An 18839-nucleotide genomic window follows, 5' to 3' on the forward strand; every position below is an offset into this window, starting at 1 on the left:
GTCAAAAATCGTTAGGGCCACGATACAATACCAATTCCCCCGATTTATCGTCAAAAAATCGTAAATCGGGGGAAGGGGGAGGGCAGGAAAACCGGCACACTAAAACACCCTAAAACCCACCTCCGACCCTTTAAATTAAATCCCCCACCTCCCGAACCCCCCCCAAATGCCTTAAATTACCTGGGGGTCCAGCGGCGGTCCGGAACGGTCTCCTGCAATTGAATCGTGTTGTCTTCAGCCGGCGCCATTCTGCGCCGCCATTTTGCAAAATGGCGGCGGCCATAGACCAAAACGATTTGACTGCAGGAGGTCATTCCGGACCCCCGCTGGACTTTTGGCAAGTCTTGTGGGGGTCAGGAGGCCCCCCCAAGCTGGCCAAAAGTCCCTGGGGGTCCAGCGGGGGTCCGGGAGCGATTTCCTGCCGCGAATCGTTTTCCGTACGGAAAATGGTGCCGGCAGGAGATCGACTGCAGGAGGTCGTTCAGCCGGGGTCCGGAACCCCCGCTGAACGACCTCCTGCAGTCGAATCGTGTTGGTCTATGGCCGCCGCCATTTTGCAAACTGGCGGTGCAGAATGGCACCGGCTGAAGACAACACGATTCAATTGCAGGAGACCGTTCCGGACCGCCGCTGGACCCCCAGGTAATTTAAGGCATTTGGGGGGGGTTCGGGAGGGTGGGGGATTTAATTTAAAGGGTCGGGGGTGGGTTTTAGGGGGTTTTAGTGTGCCGGTTCACGATTTTAACGATTTTCACGATACTCTAAACACCCAAACGGCGACGATACGATTCCCTCCCCCTCCCAGCCGAAATCGATCGTTAAGACGATCGAGGACACGATTCACATCTCTAATTTCCAGACATTTTACCCTCCGTTTGCCTTCTGGAGAGTACTTAAATTCTGTACTGTCCGGAGAAAATCTGTACAGTTGGCAACCCTACCTGGGATCTCCTCCTGCCAGCGGGAGTCAGCGAGCAGCACTTCTTACCTGCTACTGTCTCGCCCTCTGCCAACATCCCTCTGAAATGCACCATGCACAGTACACCGAGGACTTGGCAGGTGAGGGGGCAGCAGCAGCAGGTAAGAAACGCTGCTCACCTGATCCAGGGTGATCCTGATGGTGGATGGTAATTGTGTGGGGATGGTGGTGCAGAGGGATGGTGATGATGCCAGGGGTGGGAATCAGTTTGGAGGGAGTGTTGATGATATTCGCCCAGCACACCATTGGTTATAGAGGTGGCCTTACCCCTTCAAACAGAATTAATGGGTGGCCATTTGTGTTTCTTCACATATGAATATGAGGGCAATATTCAAAATGTCCAAATTGGGAGAAAGCTCATGCATGCTTTTTACTTGTCGCCTTTCCATTGATTCTCACCATGAAAGCACGCGTGCACCTTTGCTTTGAAGCTTCCTGCGAGTAGATCGCGTGCATGGTCACTTCCTCCTGCTTTTTCTTCAGGTAGGATTTTGCTGGAAACGTGTGCGTGTAGATTTGAACTTGCAGCCTAAGCACAGACCTCTCCTCCCTGCCTGGAATACCTCCCTCAGTGCGGCTGAAAGGAAACACATTGCTGAATAATGTGTGAACGTTCAGTCACATCGAGAACATAAAACGTGCCGTGCTGGGTCAGACCAAGGTCCATCAAACTCAACATCCTGTCTCCAACAGTGACCAGTCCGGAAGTACCTGGGAAACCCCAATATAAGAGCTGGCAATTTACTTCTACTACTACAACTTATCACTTCTATGGCGTTACTCAATGTATCCAACTCTGTACAAAAATTATATAAGAGACAGTCCCTGCTCAGCAGAGCTTATAATCTATTCAAGACAAAAATACAGGGCACATCATTTCATTTCAGGGAATTTCATTTATTAAGTAAATTGTTAACAATTAATTCAATAAGTGAGACAATCAAGGGTTAAGATTTAAAAGCTGCCTCCAAAAGCTGGGATTTTAGATGGGATTTAAATAAGGCAAGAGAGGGAGTATGAGGCTACAGCTCACGAACTCTATTCCAAGAATATTGTGTAGCAATGTGTGTAGCATGGAGTCAGGAATTATTGATAAAGGAGAAGGGCACAGATAGGAGTGACTTATCTGATGAGCAGAGCGCTTGAGGAGGGTGTAGGGAGAGATAAGAGAGGAGAGGTAGTGAGGAACTGTAGAGTGAAGGCTTTTGTAGTTGAGAAAGAGGAGCTTGCACTGCATGCGGGAGCAGATAGGGAGCTAATACAGTGACTTAAGAAAAGGGATTATATGGGTGTAATGATACTGGTGAAAGATAAGGCCCGCAGCTGAAGTTTGGATGGACTGTAGTGGACAGAGATGGCTCACTGGGAGACATATAAGGAGCAGGTTCCAGAAGTCTAAGTGGGAGGAGGTGAGAGAGTGGATAAGGTTCCTGGGTGTGTTTTTAGAAAGAAAGGGATGGATTTTGTTGATATTATAGAGAAAGATATGGCACATTTTAGCAGTGTTTTGGATACGTATAGAAAAGAAAGAAGAATTGAAGATGACTCCAAGGTTATGAATTGAGGAGACTGGGAGGATTACAGTGTTATTTACAGAAAAAGAGAAAGTAGGAAGAGGGGAAGTAGGCTTGGAGGAAAGATAAGGAGCTCTGTTTTGACCATGTTAAGTTTAAGGTCGAGGTGAGATATCAGGCTGCAATGTCAGACAAGCAGGCTGAAATCTGGAACTGGATTCCTGATGAATATTCTGGTGCAGAGAGGTAAATTTGGAAATCATCAGTATAAAAATGATATTGAAAGCCATGAGAGGAAATCAGAGCACCAAGGGAATTAGTATTCAGAGAGAGGAGAAGATGGTCTAGGGCAGAACCCTGAGGCTCGCCAATTGATAGTGGGATTGTAGTAGAAGAGGATCCACCAGAGGACACTCTAAATGTGCAACGAGAGAGGTAAGAAGAGAACCAAGACAGGACAGAGTCCGAAATCCAAGTGAGGACAAAGTATCAAAGAGTAAGTGGTGATCAACAATGTCAAAAGCAGCAAAGTCAAGAAGGATAACGATTGAGTAAATGCCTTTGGTTTTAGCCATAAAGAGATCATTGGAGAGTTTGGAAAGGACTATTTTTGTGACATGTAAAGGGCAAAACCAGAATGGAGTGGATCAAGAATGACTTGAGATGAAAGAAAGTCAAGACACCTGTGGTGAAGAGGATGTTTACGTAGTTTAGAAGACAAGGGAGGGAGTTGGCAGGGCAAGTAGGGTTTTTTGAGGAGTGATGTGATCACAATATGTTTGAAGGCAGCAAGAATCAGTGGCAGTGGAAAGTGATAGCTTAAGAATGTGATAGATGGAAGTGGAAATACAATTGAAGAACTGAGTGGGAATGATGTTTAGAGGAGGAGAGAAGATAGGCAATCTCCTCCACTGGGACTTCAGAAAAGGAGTTGAGAGTGGTGGAGGCCAAGGGAAAGGGAGAGGAAAGAAGTGGGGAAGAGGGAGGTAGAGATGACCCAATTGAGAACTCAAGACTAAGTTTATGAATCTTGTCATGAAAGTAGTCAACCATAGTCTGAGCAGATACTGGAGGGGGGCAGGGAGGTGAAGGAAGTTTGAGGAGGGAATTGAGTGTAGCAGAGACGATGAGGGTTGGATGTAAGAGAGTTTGTCAGATGGCAGGTGCAAGAGCAGACTGGAAGGAGGTCACCATGAATTTGAACTGTATGAAGTCTGCATGTGCATGGGATTTTAGCCAGAGGTGCTCTGCAGAGTGGGCACAGGAATGTAGGAAGCAAATACGGGGGAAGAGCCAAGGTTTAGGTTTGGTGCACCATACAGGATGGGTAAGGAGAGGGGCAAGAGAGTCTAAAGCAGAGGAGAGTATAGTAATGTAAGAAGAAACTGCTTCGTAATGGTGGAGAGGAGAGATGAAGCAGTAGTGGAGAGGAGACTACAATAGGAAGAAAGGACTAGATCAAGACAGTGGGCAAGCATGTGAGTAGGGGTGGAGGAGCAGAGTTAAAGAACAAACAAAGAGGTTAAGTAAAGGAGTCTTGAGACATAAGAGTAAGAGACATCATCAACATGGAAGTTAAAGTCGCTACGAATAAGGGAAGGGGAAGATGGGTCAAGGAAGAAGGAAAGCCAGGAATCAAGCCAATGAGAAAGGAGGAGAGGTATTTATCAGGGGGGTCGAAAAATGACAGCTACCTGGAGAGGTAATTGAGTGAATAGGCGGATGGAGTGGGTCTCAAAGGAAGAAAAAGGATGGAAGAAGAGGTTGAAACCTACAGGAAGAGGAAAGCAGCAGTCCAACACCACCACCATGGTCTACTGTGCCAGGGGTGTGGGAGAAAAGGTGACCCCCATACCAGAGAGCAGCCACTGAAGCAGAGTCCTCGGGGGAAAGCTGAGGAGGGGGGGATGTGGGAGAAAAGGTGACCCCCATACCAGAGAGCAGCACCTGAAGCAGAGTCCTCGGGGAAAAGCTGAGGAGGGTAGTTTTCAGAGGTAAAACATGTCTTGTATCTGTACGATTGCCCTTAACATTGCCTCCCACCCCCATGAATATGACAGCAGCCTTATTCATGTGGAGGGCCCTGCTGAAAGCGATTTAAACTGATAAATAATACAGGGGTTGATATTTAAAATATCGCTGGTTATCTAAGTTATTCGGCTAACTTAGACGGGATATTCAGCTGACGGCTATGCAGCTAAATATCCCCGTATTTGGCATGACTTAGTTGGACAAGTCTCAATATCGCTACTTAGCTGAATAACTTCTCTGTCTCAGTAGTGCCAGCCCTTTTACACCCACCCCCCGCCCACAAGTTATCCCACTAAGGAAGGTTTGAATATTGGCCTCACAGAGTATAAAATTCTAACTCATTCTTTGCAATGTATTTAATATACTGATTGGCTTTCTCTTGTCTATTCTATGCATTAACAGCTGCAGGAAATGTTGCTTTTCTGTCTGGCAAGATGACCCCTCAGTTCTTCGCTGGAGTCCTCATTATGATCAGTGTTGTCACTCCAAGACTGCTCTCTGGTTACTAAGTGCTCTCACAGGGGATGCTTAGCCTAATCTCTATGTAACACTGCTGCACTGTAAGCCCTTTGGGGTAAGAACCTTTCATGCTTTGTGCCTTTTTAATTGCTGCAGACACTGATGGTGCCTTTTAATGAAACCTCTGAACCTGTGCACTGAGTGTTAATTTAATATCCTTTCCCAGAATGATTTATTAGGAATGGCGCTTGGACAGAAGGAAGGATGATTGTAATTAAGATTTTGATGAGGCTGATTTTTTAAATTTTTTTAGGACGATGCTTCTATGAGACTTGGGTAAGTCTTAAAACCAAAGACTGCTAAGCAGCATCTCAGCACTGCCGACCTACAATCCTGCACTGGGAAAATGTTCAGGAGCAGGTCGTTTTGCTGAGAGGTTGTAGCTGTTAGCAGAAGTCACAATGCACAACAATATGTAGGAATTTATCAGGTCTAGATAAGGTTTTAACATTAATCAATCCTTCTTAATCACTTAATAAACTCAAAGCAATGAAATTCCCGTGGTGGCTGTGTCCGTGTGTCTCTCTGTGGATAATTTCATGGGAAACTGGTGAGCAGCAGCACAAGACAGGCAGTACAGGACGGGAGACAGTACAGACGGGAGGCTGTGCAGCACATAACAAGATAAGACGTGGTCCCTGGAGCCCAGCATCCTCTCTCCAGCAGCTACTCAGAAGTACCCAGCAGATCCTACTGGGAAGATCCTTACCCTGCTGGTCATTCCCAGCTCCCGGCATCTGATGGGGAAATCCTTACCCTGCTCCTCATTCCCAGCTCCCGGCATCTGATAGGGAAATCCTTACCCTGCTGCTCATTCCCAGCTCCCGGCATCTGATGGGGAAATCCTTACCCTGCTCCTCATTGCCAGCTCCCGACATCTGATGGGGAAATCCTTACCCTGCTCCTCATTGCCAGCTCCCGGCATCTGATGGGGAAATCCTTACCCTGCTCCTCATTCCCAGCTCCCGGCATCTGATGGGGAAATCCTTACCCTGCTCCTCATTCCCAGCTCCCAGCATCTGATGGGGAAATCCTTACCCTGCCGCACATTCCCAGCTCCCGGCATCTGATGGGGAAATACTTACCCTGCTCCTCATTCCCAGCTCCCGGCATCTGATGGGGAAATCCTTACCCTGCTCCTCATTCCCAACTCCCGGCATCTGATGGGGAAATCCTTACCTTGCTGCTCATTCCCAGCTCCCGGCATCTGAATGGGAGATCCTTACCCTTCTGCTCATTCCCAGCTACCGGCATCTGATGGGGAAATCCTTACCCTGCTCCTCATTCCCAGCTCCCGGCATGTGATGGGGAAATCCTTACCCTGCTCCTCATTCCCAGCTCCCGGCATCTGATGGGGAAATCCTTACCCTGCTGTTCTTTCCCAGCTCCCGGCATCTGATGGGGAAATCCTTACCCTGCCGCTCATTCCCAGCTCCCGGCATCTGACGGGGAAATCCTTACCCTGCCCCTCATTCCCAGCTCCCGGCATCTGATGGGGAAATCCTTACTCTGCCGTTCATTCCCAGCTCCCGGCATCTGACGGGGGAAATCCTTACCCTGCCGTTCATTCCCAGCTCCCGGCATCTGACGGGGGAAATCCTTACCCTGCCGCTCATTCCCAGCTCCCGGCATCTGACGGGGGAAATCCTTACCCTGCTCCTAATTCCCAGCTCCCGGCATCTGATGGGGAAATCCTTACCCTGCTGCTCATTCCCAGCTCCCATCTGATGGGGAAATCCTTACCCTGCTGCTCATTCCCAGCTCCCGGCATCTGATGGGGAAATCCTTACCCTGCTCCTCATTGCCAGCTCCCGACATCTGATGGGGAAATCCTTACCCTGCTCCTCATTGCCAGCTCCCGCATCTGATGGGGAAATCCTTACCCTGCTCCTCATTCCCAGCTCCCGGCATCTGATGGGGAAATCCTTACCCTGCTCCTCATTTCCAGCTCCCAGCATCTGATAGGGAAATCCTTACCCTGCCGCACATTCCCAGCTCCCGGCATCTGATGGGGAAATACTTACCCTGCTCCTCATTCCCAGCTCCCGGCATCTGATGGGGAAATCCTTACCCTGCTGTTCATTCCCAGCTCCCGGCATCTGATGGGGAAATCCTTACCCTGCCGCTCATTCCCAGCTCCCGGCATCTGACGGGGAAATCCTTACCCTGCCCCTCATTCCCAGCTCCCGGCATCTGATGGGGAAATCCTTACCCTGCCGTTCATTCCCAGCTCCCGGCATCTGACGGGGGAAATCCTTACCCTGCCGTTCATTCCCAGCTCCCGGCATCTGACGGGGGAAATCCTTACCCTGCCGCTCATTCCCAGCTCCCGGCATCTGACGGGGGAAATCCTTACCCTGCTGCTCATTCCCAGCTCCCGGCATCTGATGGGGAAATCCTTACCCTGCTGCTCATTCCCAGCTCCCATCTGATGGGGAAATCCTTACCCTGCTGCTCATTCCCAGCTCCCGTCATCTGATGGGGAAATCCTTACCCTGCTGCTCATTCCCAGCTCCCGGTATCTGATGGGGAAATCCTTACCTTGCTGCTCATTCCCAACTCCCGGCATCTGACGGGGAAATCCTTACCCTGCCGCTCATTCCCAGCTCCCAGCATCTGATGGGGAAATCCTTACCCTGCCGCTCATTCCCAGCTCCCGGCATCTGATGAGGAAATCCTTACCCTGCTCCTCATTCCCAGGTCCCGACATCTGATGGGGAAATCCTTACCCTGCCGCTCATTCCCATCTCCCAGCATCTGATGGGGGAAATCCTTACCCTGCCGCTCATTCCCAGCTCCCGGCATCTGACGGGGAAATCCTTACCCTGCTGCTCATTCCCAGCTCCCGGTATCTGATGGGGAAATCCTTACCCTGCCGCTCATTCCCAACTCCTGGCATCTGATGGGGAAATCCTTACCCTGCTGCTCATTCCCAGCTCCCAGCATCTGATGGGGAAATCCTTACCTGCTGCTCATTCCCAGCTCCCGGCATCTGATGGGGAAATCCTTACCCTGCTGCTCATTCCCAGCTCCCATCTGATGGGGAAATCCTTACCCTGCTGCTCATTCCCAGCTCCCGGCATCTGATGGGGAAATCCTTACCCTGCCGCTCATTCCCAGCTCCCGGTATCTAATGGGGAAATCCTTACCCTGCCGCTCATTCCCAGCTCCCAGCATCTGATGGGGAAATCCTTACCCTGCCGCTCATTCCCAGCTCCCGGCATCTGATGAGGAAATCCTTACCCTGCTCCTCATTCCCAGGTCCCGACATCTGATGGGGAAATCCTTACCCTGCCGCTCATTCCCATCTCCCAGCATCTGATGGGGGAAATCCTTACCCTGCCGCTCATTCCCAGCTCCCGGCATCTGACGGGGAAATCCTTACCCTGCTGCTCATTCCCAGCTCCCAGCATCTGATGGGGAAATCCTTACCTGCTGCTCATTCCTGGCTCCCGACATCTGATGGGGAAATCCTTACCCTGCTGCTCATTCCCAGCTCCTGGTAGTGAGAGAGGTGATCCCCTTGTCTGTCTGGCTGATGGATGTTAATGGACACAGATGTCCCACCTTTAAGGCACTGACACTGTTATGTGAATGCCTCCTAGCTAACCTTCAGGTGCTTACTGTGCAACAACTTCACCACTGCTCCTTGTCAGCTTCCTTCTGTGTACCATCAGAAGCAGGGCCAGAGCGAATGGTGTAAGTGCACCGGGTTTTGGGGTATCGGGGGAAAGGGGGGCTAGCAATGGAAGCAGCTCATCCCCAGGGATAGGGAGTTCCCCTTCCCTTCTCCTGTGCCTCATGCCTGCCTGTTTATTATGAAAGCCTGGCACAGAAGGGCTCTAGGACTGTAACGGCTGAGGCCTGGAGAATGAGGTGTAGGAAGTACATCTGCATCTCAGTCAACCAATCAGTGGCAGGAGGTGGGAGAAATAGCAGCTTGCGCCAAAATGGTAAAAGGGATGGAACAACTCCCTTATGAGGAAAGACTAAAGAGGTTAGGACTTTTCAGCTTGGAGAAGAGACGGCTGAGGGGGGATATGATAGAGGTGTTTAAGGTCTTGCGAGGTCTAGAACGGGTAGATGTGAATCGGTTATTTACTCTTTCGGATAATAGAGGGACTAGGGGGCACTCAATGAAGTTAGCATGTTGCACATTTAAAACTAATTGGAGAAAGTTCTTTTTCACTCAACGCCCAATTAAACTCTGGAATTTGTTGCCAGAGGATGTGGTTAGTGCAGTTAGTGTAGCTGTGTTTAAAAAAGGATTGGATAAGTTCTTGGAGGAGAAGTCCATTACCTGCTATTAATTAAGTTGACTTAGAGAATAGCCACTGCTATTACTAGCAACAGTAACATGGGGATAGTAGAAAGACTAGGGGGCACGCCATGAAGTTAGCAAATAGCACTTTTAAAATGAATTGGAGAAAATTCTTTTTCACTGAATGCACAATTAAGTTCACATGCAGTGCTGGAAGTCATCATGGATTCCCCAGGCATCCTGCAACTGCATCTTCATATCTGCAAGTCCTAATGGTGGAGTTGGACTTGGACGTTGTTGCTATCACGGAGACGTGGTTCACAGAATCTCATGATTGGGATATGGCAATACCGGGCTATAACTTTTTAAGGAAGGACAGAGAGGATAGGAAAGGGGGAGGAGTGGCTCTTTATGTCAGAAACAATATCCAAGCATCTGAGCTGCAAGGAAGATGGGGCAATGAAGAAGCAGCACTATGGGTCAACCTAAAAATAGATGATGGGGGATCCATTTTAATTGGAGTGGTTTACAGGCCTCCATATCACAAGGAAGAGCTGGATAGAGATCTGGTTGAAGACATCCAAAGATGGGAAAGAAGGGAGATGTGGTGATTGTTGGAGATTTTAATCTGCCGGATGTAGACTGGAGAATCCCATCTGCAGAATCTAACAATAGTAGAGAGATAGCGGATGCCGTGCAAGGGGCTCTGTTCAAACAAATGGTAATGGAGCCTACGAGTTTTTCATTTAAAAAACACAGATTTTGTTGAAATGGGGAAATACCTGGAGGGAGACCTAGAAGACTGGGAGAACAAGAGAGATGTGGAACAACAGTGGACCAAACTAAAAGGAGCAATTACCAAGGTGACTAATCTATATGTTAGAAAAGTAAAGAAAAGCAAGAGAAAAATGAGACATATCTGGTTCTCAAAGGAGGTGGCTGACAAAATAAAGGATAAAAGAACAGCGTTCAAGAAATATAAAAGATCCCAAAAGGGAGGAGCACAAAGAAAAATATCTGGTAGAACTGAGGGAGACAAAGAAATTAATCAAGATGGCAAAAAGTCAAGCGGAAGAAAGGATTGCCAAAGAGGTGAAGAGAGGTGACAAAACATTTTTCAGATACATCAGTGAAAAGAGAAAAGTTCAAAGTGGTATAGTGAAATTGAAAGGTAGAAAGGATCAATGTGTGGAGAGAGACGAAGAAATGGCAGAAATATTAAACAAATACTTCAGTTCGGTGTTCACTAAAGAGGACCCTGGAGAAGGACCGTCCCTAGTTAACAAGAAACTGGATGGGAGTGGAGTAGATGTAACTCCATTTACAATAGAAAATGTATGGGAAGAGCTCGGAAACTGAAATTGGACAAAGCGTTGGGGCCTGATGAGGTTCATCCCAGGATACTGAGGGAGCTCAGAGATGTGCTGGCAGGACCGCTGTGCAACCTGTTCAATAGATCCCTGGAAACGGGAGTGGTGCCGAGTGATTGGAGAAGAGCGGTGGTGGTCCCGCTTCACAAGAGTGGGAACAGAGAAGAGGCTGAAACTACAGACCGGTTAGCCTTACCTCGGTGGTGGGAAAAGTAATGGAGTCACTGCTGAAAGAAAGAATAGTGAACTGTCTACAGTCAGAATTGCCATACTTCTCGGTATGTTATTTGCAATATCAATAACCTATAATCTTCTCCGCTTAGGATGAGAATTATAAATATATCCCAAAACAATCGTACTCTCTCCTACAACAAAAGTTCTTGTGAACTAACTACTTGTTTCAAACAATTAGAAAATAAAATAATTGGAGAAAAAAGAGGTAAGTTTCATATCCAGGGTGCTCGCCTCCGCGGCGTTGCGACCTTCTTATGGTATAATCATTAACTTGCCTCCTTCCTCCTTTATGTGTTTTATTTAATAATTCAAAAAAAGTTTTTTTTCAATTATATTTTTCAATGTGTGAATTTCTCTAAAAATCAAATATTTTCTCCATCTTACATAATAGGACCATTAAATTTTTTTGCTTGCCAAAAAAATTTTTGAAAACTTATATTGAATGTCCAAATTCTTTGTCCCTATGTTCGGGGGGAATTTTGATAATACGAACCTCTTCTCATTTCAAATCTCTTGTTAATGGAAATTCTTTATAAACGCCAATCTCTTGCACTTTAAATTTATGGACGCCAGACTTTTGCACTTTAAATTGCCATAAATTGTTTCATTTTTGGTAGTGGCAATTTAAAGTGCAAGAGTCTGGCGTCCATAAATTTAAAGTGCAAGAGATTGGCGTTTATAAAGAATTTCCATTAACAAGAGATTTGAAATGAGAAGAGGTTCGTATTATCAAAATTCCCCCCGAACATAGGGACAAAGAATTTGGACATTCAATATAAGTTTTCAAAAATTGTTTTGGCAAGCAAAAAAATTTAATGGTCCTTTTATGTAAGATGGAGAAAATATTTGATTTTTAGAGAAATTTACACATTGAAAAATATAATTGAAAAAAAACTTTTTTTGAATTATTAAATAAAACACATAAAGGAGGAAGGAGGCAAGTTAATGATTACATAAGAACATAAGAACATAAGAAAATGCCATACTGGGTCAGACCAAGGGTCCATCAAGCCCAGCATCCTGTTTCCAACAGTGGCCAATCCAGGCCATAAGAACCTGGCAAGTACCCAAAAACTAAGTCTATTCCATGTTACCATTGCTAATGGCAGTGGCCATTAGCAATGGTTACATGGAAATAGTGGAATGCCCTTGAAGGGCATTCCACTATTTCTCTACTTCTTGCACGTTCCACAGAAGGGATGCTACAACCCACATCCGGCAGATTAAAATCTGCAAAGAGCAACACTTCTCCCTTCTTTCCAACTTTAAATTAAAGGGTTTTGCATTTTGTGGGTCCTCACCCTGCCTTTGGCCTTCTCCTTCTGAATGGGTCTATAGGGTATAAATTGCCCCCCTGTGCATGTGCATAGGGTCTTTCTGCCTCGATTTTCTGAGAAGAGTGCAGTGCTGGTTTTCGGTGATGCACTTCTGCTACCCTTGCACTGCTCACCAACCTCCAAAGCCTCTGCCACATTTTGGCCCTGCTCCAAAGGAAGAGAGAAGAGTAGGAAGCAGTGGCGCATGCTCTCTCAAAGTTAGCTTCTCATGACTTTAGCCTGCCATGCTTGGATTTCTCCTGCTAAAAATATATCTTTTTAGCTTAGGGGCAGGACTCTCTTTTTACTCACGATTACTACTGCTTGGACTGCAACCTGGCTTGGCTCTCTCTGCAGGACCATCCTCCTCCTGCCATTCTTCTGCCTGCTGCCATTCCCTCCTCTCACCTTTCCTTGTTGTGGCAAGAGTGGCTACTGGGGTTTGTTTGTTTTTTAACTCTTTATTTATAATGTTTTATTACCAAAGCATTACAACTTTGTAAAGAAACAACAGGACAGATAAAGAAATAATAAAAGAAAGAACCATATTATCGATCAAAAAAAATATCCTAAACTTTACTAAGAAAACATTATACCAGGAAGGGGCAGAGAGAATAAGAGAGACAAAGGAAAAAACGTCAGAGTAAAGGCATTAGCTAGAGATACGCGCCCGAATAAACCCAGGAACATCAAGATGCTGAAGGGAGGGGGGATGAATCAATACTTTCCTAGCGTTCAGAAAGGATTTATTTGTTCAGGTGAAAAAAAACCCTAAGAAATCAGAGCGAAACTTTACAAAGCATTTAGAAGGATAATGTAACTGGAAAGTAGCTCCAATATCCAATGTCTCTTTACTCAAAGCAAGGAACCCCCTCCGTCTTTCTTGAGTGACTCAACCGATGTCAGGAAAAATTCAAATTTGAAGGGCATGAAACAATGTACCCAGATTCCGGCAATACGATGACATAACCAGAGAAACATCTGCGTCCGCAATGAAGGAATCAACAAGGGGAGCTGACTCGATAAACTCAAGAGTAGATGATTCCAAGCTCACTAGAGCATTGGTGGCAGTATCAGAAGAGCGAATGGATGCGAGAAGGAAAGTAGCCTTCTTAATACAAGGAAAGGTGTCTGAAGGGATCTTCAAAACATCCTGAAAAAATCTTCTTTAGGAACATTAAATGGGGCTCCCCAACAAATTTAGGAAAATTCAGAAAACGTAGATTTAATCTACATGAAGAGTTTTCAAGGTACTCAATTCTCCAGGAAAAAGATCCGCTCTGCACATCCAGCAGCGCTATAACAATTATTAGTGTTATTATTTGATGAAAGAGGCTAAACAATGCCCTGCCGTTTCCATCAGCACTGAGAGGGTTAATGCATGTTTAAGGCACTGAGGAGGTTCCCAGCTGCCGTGAAACCCCCCAAGGACTCTCCTAAGGCTGCGGTACCTTTCCCTATAAATAGGCTCCCGGCTGCTGCCTGGGCTCACACCGAGGTTGGGTACGATTTCTGATATCTGGAACGTGATCCTCACTCTCCCCTACCACTCTGGTGAGTAAATGTGTGGTTTAGAGATAACAGGCTGAGTGCATATTTCCTGATAATAACATGAGCACACACACACACGCCAGCAGATAGATATTTACGTATGTGAAAGCTGAGGGAGCCTGTTGTAAGGATGCATCTCTTACTTCACGCGCTTGCTGGGGGCATCTCACTCTGCTGGCACAGGGCACTGGGTGAGTTTGAGCCCTTTGGGTAAGGCCCATGTGTATGTGTGCACCCCTGACTCTGCCTTCCTCTGCTTACTCTCAGTTACTGCACAGGGGCAATAGATGCTAACGCCCAGATGTGCTCATTCTGCACCTGTGACCGCAGGCAATGGGGCCCGGCTATGGGGTCTGGAAGTGCAGTAATGGAAGAATTATTGAAGGACGACGTGATTGTACTTGGCTTTGTGGCCACAAAGTTAAAGGCCTTTTGTTCACATGCATAGCATCTCTGGGAGATCCCTGTGCTAGCGCCAAGAAAAGTATCTCGCTCTGCCACCATTCCAGTCTGCTCATCAGGGCCAGGAGGTGCTGAACAGACTTAGCCAGACAAAGCAAATTATCATGAAAAGTATTCATTAAATACAGCAAATTAATAAATCACTGGGACACGGAAACTAGCAAGAAAAAAAAAAGAGTCTTATTTTAAACCGTCTCCCATGTGATGAGAAACAGAACCAATGAGACAAAAACGTCGTGTGTTGTGTGTGAGTTTTGTATTTTGGTCTGTGTATATGTATGCGTGTGTTTTGTGTGTCTGTCCGGGTTTGTGTGTGTGTGTGTGTGGTGTGTGTGTGTCATGTGCCAGTGTTATGTCTCTGGGTTTCAGGAAAACCAAAAGATGCAAATGACCCTGCTACTTAGGCCACACGTACGCAGCTGTGCCTCATGCATATTCATAGTGAGGATCCTGAATACTCTGATTTGGGTTGATCCAGAACTTTCTTTCACCAGGAGCTCTCTTCGTTCGGTATCTCTCCTGCAAATTTGTGTATTTATTTAAATATCTTATCTTCCAGATCTTCCAGCATTGCTTTGCAGTGCAGTTCCCAGTACCATTCATAGTGATATAAAATAAACACAGAGACATAGAAACATTATTGAGCAGCGAGCCTGAAACGCAATCCATTCAATTACACACAATAGTCATAACACCAAACGCCTTACACACTGCTTCTATTTATTTCCTAAGCCTCACATAATCTCTCTCCTCATGCAAACCTTTCTCTAACGAGTTGCACAGATTCGGGCCAGCACTAGAAATGCCTGATTTCCCCTACTCTGCAATCCAAAGCTTTTGATAGACGGAACCGGGACCAAATGTTCTCTTGCGGATCGCAGTTCCCTGGAGACAATGTGAGGAGAGACTAAAGGTGAAGGAGCACTGGGTATCTCCCCATACACAGCTTTCTGCATAAAACCTGCCTCTTTCTCTGCTCGGTAAGCAGTGGAGCAGCGGAGTAACACTCATAGGAGCATAAGAACATAATTCCAATTCATCACCAATCTATCCTCACCCATGCAATTATTTATCAGATTGAAACAGGGACTGACAAATTCCACTGGAAAACTCCCCCCACTATTACACTGAATCCCAAATTGGATGTCATCAGTATGAAAGTTATAATTAACCCCTAATGATATCAATACACAGCACCAAATAGATATTAAATAATACAGCAGAGGACGCTGACTCTGCCACTGAGAGCAGTCATCACCCGGCTTAACCCGCTGCTCTCTACCAGTTACAGGAGATCCAACCCCATCTGAAGCAGGAGATCCTAAGCCATCGATAAAATCTCAGGGCTAACCGTATCCAAAGCAGCTGCTACATCTAATTGCATCAACCTCTTATCTGGAAAGCAGCGTAACCGATCCACTAACAATCATAATGAACCACAAAGCTGTGTGACATGTCTAGAACTGGAGGACTTGCAGCCTGTCTGAAAGAAGCAGACATACACGTCCTTCCATAAGGGATGCATTTATCACTTTCACCAATTCCTCCTCCCTCTAATACCAGGATCACAAGTTCCTGCAAGCTATGACTTAGCCAATGTCTGATGACTCCATGGACCTCAGGTTACCCTTTCAGGGGCAACGGGTCTATGATATTGGTGTACGCGTGGATTTACAGTAAGAAAGCTGATTTCCTGTGGTTTCCTTGTATGAGAGCTCATGAGCTTGAATGCATGTGTGTAAGCGTGTGTGTATATGTGTGTGTGGGGAGGGGGGAGGGACCTGAGAGTGTGTGTCTGTGCAAACAGTGGTAGTGACCTCAGGTCAGTGCTTCTTCTCCCTGTATGTATTTTGCCTACAGATAGAAACATGGAAACTCCAGATCTTTCTTGCAGACCATCTCAAAAGACTCCTCAATGATATGAATATTCAAAACATGGTGCATGGAATCTCTATGTTTGTTTTCAAGTGGTGCACAACATCTGTGATGAGCGCACAGCCTATCATACAGGAAGTGATATAGAAAGGGACAGGTAACCCTGCGGTGCTTATCCCAGGCTTTACCCCTCCCTCCCCCACAGCTCAAGATCCTCTGCGCTTATCCAAATCTTTACTCCTCACTCCCCCACAGCTAAAGATACCCTGTGCTTATCCCAGGCTTTACTCCCTCACTCCCTCACAGCTAAGGATCCTCTGTGCTTATCCCAGGTTTTACCTCTCACTCCCTCACAGCTAAGGATCCTCTGTGCTTATCCCAGGCTTTACTCCCTCACTCCCTCACAGCTAAGGATCCTCTGTGCTTATTCCAGGCTTTACTCCCTCACTCCCTCACAGCTAAGGATCCTCTGTGCTTATTCCCAGGCTTTACCCCTCACTCCCTCACAGCTAAGGATCCTCTGTGCTTATCCCAGGCTTTACTCCCTCACTCCCTCACAGCTAAGGATCCTCTGTGCTTATTCCAGGCTTTACCCCTCACTCCCTCACAGCTAAGGATCCTCTGTGCTTATCCCAGGCTTTACCCCTCACTCCCTCACAGCTAAGGATCCTCTGTGCATATCCCAGGCTTTACCCCTCACTCCCCCACAGCTAAGGATCCTCTGTGCTTATCCCAGGCTTTACTCCCTCACTCCCTCACAGCTAAGGATCCTCTGTGCTTATCCCAGGCTTTACCTCTCACTCCCCCACAGCTAAGGATCCTCTGTGCTTATCCCAGGCTTTACCCCTCACTCCCCCCACAGCTAAGGATCCTCTGTGCTTATCCCAGGCTTTACCCCTCACTCCCCCACAGCTAAGGATCCTCTGTGCTTATCCCAGGCTTTACCCCTCACTCCCTCACAGCTAAGGATCCTCTGTGCTTATCCCAGGCTTTACCCCTCACTCCCTCACAGCTAAGGATCCTCTGTGCTTATCCCAGGCTTTACCCCTCACTCCCCCACAGCTAAGGATCCTCTGTGCTTATCCCAGGCTTTACCCCTCACTCCCCCACAGCTAAGGATCCTCTGTGCTTATCCCAGGCTTTACCTCTCACTCCCCCACAGCTAAGGATCCTCTGTGCTTATCCCAGGCTTTACCCCTCACTCCCCCACAGCTAAGGATCCTCTGTGCTTATCCCAGGCTTTACCTCTCACTCCCCCACAGCTAAGGATCCTCTGTGCTTATCCCAGGCTTTACCCCTCACTCCCTCACAGCTAAGGATCCTCTGTGCTTATCCCAGGCTTTACCCCTCACTCCCCCACAGCTAAGGATCCTCTGTGCTTATCCCAGCTTTTACCCCTCACTCCCCACAGCTAAGGATCCTCTGTGGCTTATCCCAGGCTTTACCCCTCACTCCCCCACAGCTAAGGATCCTCTGTGCTTATCCCAGGCTTTACCCCTCACTCCCTCACAGCTAAGGATCCTCTGTGCTTATCCCAGGTTTTACCCCTCACTCCCCACAGCTAAGGATCCTCTGTGGTTATCCCAGGCTTTACCCCTCACTCCCCCACAGCTAAGGATCCTCTGTGCTTATCCCAGGCTTTACTCCTCACTCCCTCACAGCTAAGGATCCTCCATGCTTACCCCAGGCTTTTCCCCTCACTCCCCCCACAGCTAAGGATCCTCTGTGCTTATCCCAGGCTTTACCCCTCACTCCCTCACAGCTAAGGATCCTCTGTGCTTATCCCAGGCTTTACCCCTCAATCCCTCCAGCTAAGGATCCTCTGTGCTTATCCCTAAATTTTACTCCTCATTCAAAACTAATAATCTCACAGTGGAATATTGTTTGACAGAGTTTATTTGATATGTTTACAACATGCTGTTTTAATTGTACCTTATGGACTTGTCTGTATTGTACCCTATTCAGGTTTCTATTATTTAACATCACTAATACCTGTTATCTTTTCAATTAAAGGAAACATCTTGAAGCTGATTAGAAGTTTGGAGATTAAGCATGTCTGCTGTCAATAGATCTGACGTTGAGTCCTCTACCTTCCTACTCACAGGGATTCCAGGGATTGGACCATGGTCTAGAGTTGTTCTCTTTCCCTCTATGTGTCTTATATGTGATGTCTTTTGTAGGGAATTATACCATCTTGTTTGTTATCAAGACAGAGCCACATCTGCACACTCCTATGTATCTCCTCCTCTCTCTGCTTGCAATCACTGATCTGGGCTTATCGTTATCCACACTGCCTACAGTGCTCAGCATCTTTTGGTTTAACTCCAGAGTCATTAGCTCTAATGCCTGTTTCAGTCAGCTGTTCTTCATCCATACCTTCTCCATCATGGAGTCCTCAGTGCTGTTGGCCATGGCCTTTGATCGCTTTATTGCCATCTGTAACCCTCTGAGATATGCCTCCATCCTAACCGGCCCAGTCATAGTAAAAATTGGATTTGCTACTGTAATCAGGAGTGTGAGTCTTCATATCCCAATCCCCATTCTTCTTAAAAGGTTAAGGTACTGTGGAGTTAATGAGTTTTCTCATGCCTTTTGTATACATCCTGAACTAATAAAACTCTCCTGTTCTAATACTACAGTCAATAGCATCTATGGTTTGTTCGTTGTTCTGAGCACTATGGGAATAGACTCACTATTTATTGTCCTGTCTTATGTCATGATCATCAA

The 18839-nt window shown here is 46.8% G+C and overlaps 1 protein-coding gene across 3 annotated transcripts in view; it reads left to right on the forward strand.

Moving 5' to 3' along the window:
* LOC115091755 (ecto-ADP-ribosyltransferase 5-like) overlaps positions 1 to 18262 on the forward strand; it is a 41754-nt gene extending 23492 nt beyond the window's left edge. The window contains exons 4-5 of one of the 3 annotated variants that reach the window (XR_003856809.1): positions 4927 to 5098; positions 18126 to 18262. Coding sequence is in view for 2 of the 3 variants with exons in the window: in XM_029601932.1 (XP_029457792.1) it covers positions 4927 to 5033 (107 nt within the window). In the remaining variant the exon portion in view is untranslated. Of the gene's footprint in view, positions 1 to 4926; positions 5533 to 18125 lie in introns of those variants that run through there. The other 2 variants (XM_029601933.1, XM_029601932.1) reach the window with 2 other exon arrangements.
* The last annotated feature ends 577 nt before the right edge of the window (positions 18263 to 18839 follow it).

The sequence above is a fragment of the Rhinatrema bivittatum genome, chromosome 5, assembly GCF_901001135.1.
Source record: "Rhinatrema bivittatum chromosome 5, aRhiBiv1.1, whole genome shotgun sequence".
NCBI classification, from domain to species: domain Eukaryota; kingdom Metazoa; phylum Chordata; class Amphibia; order Gymnophiona; family Rhinatrematidae; genus Rhinatrema; species Rhinatrema bivittatum.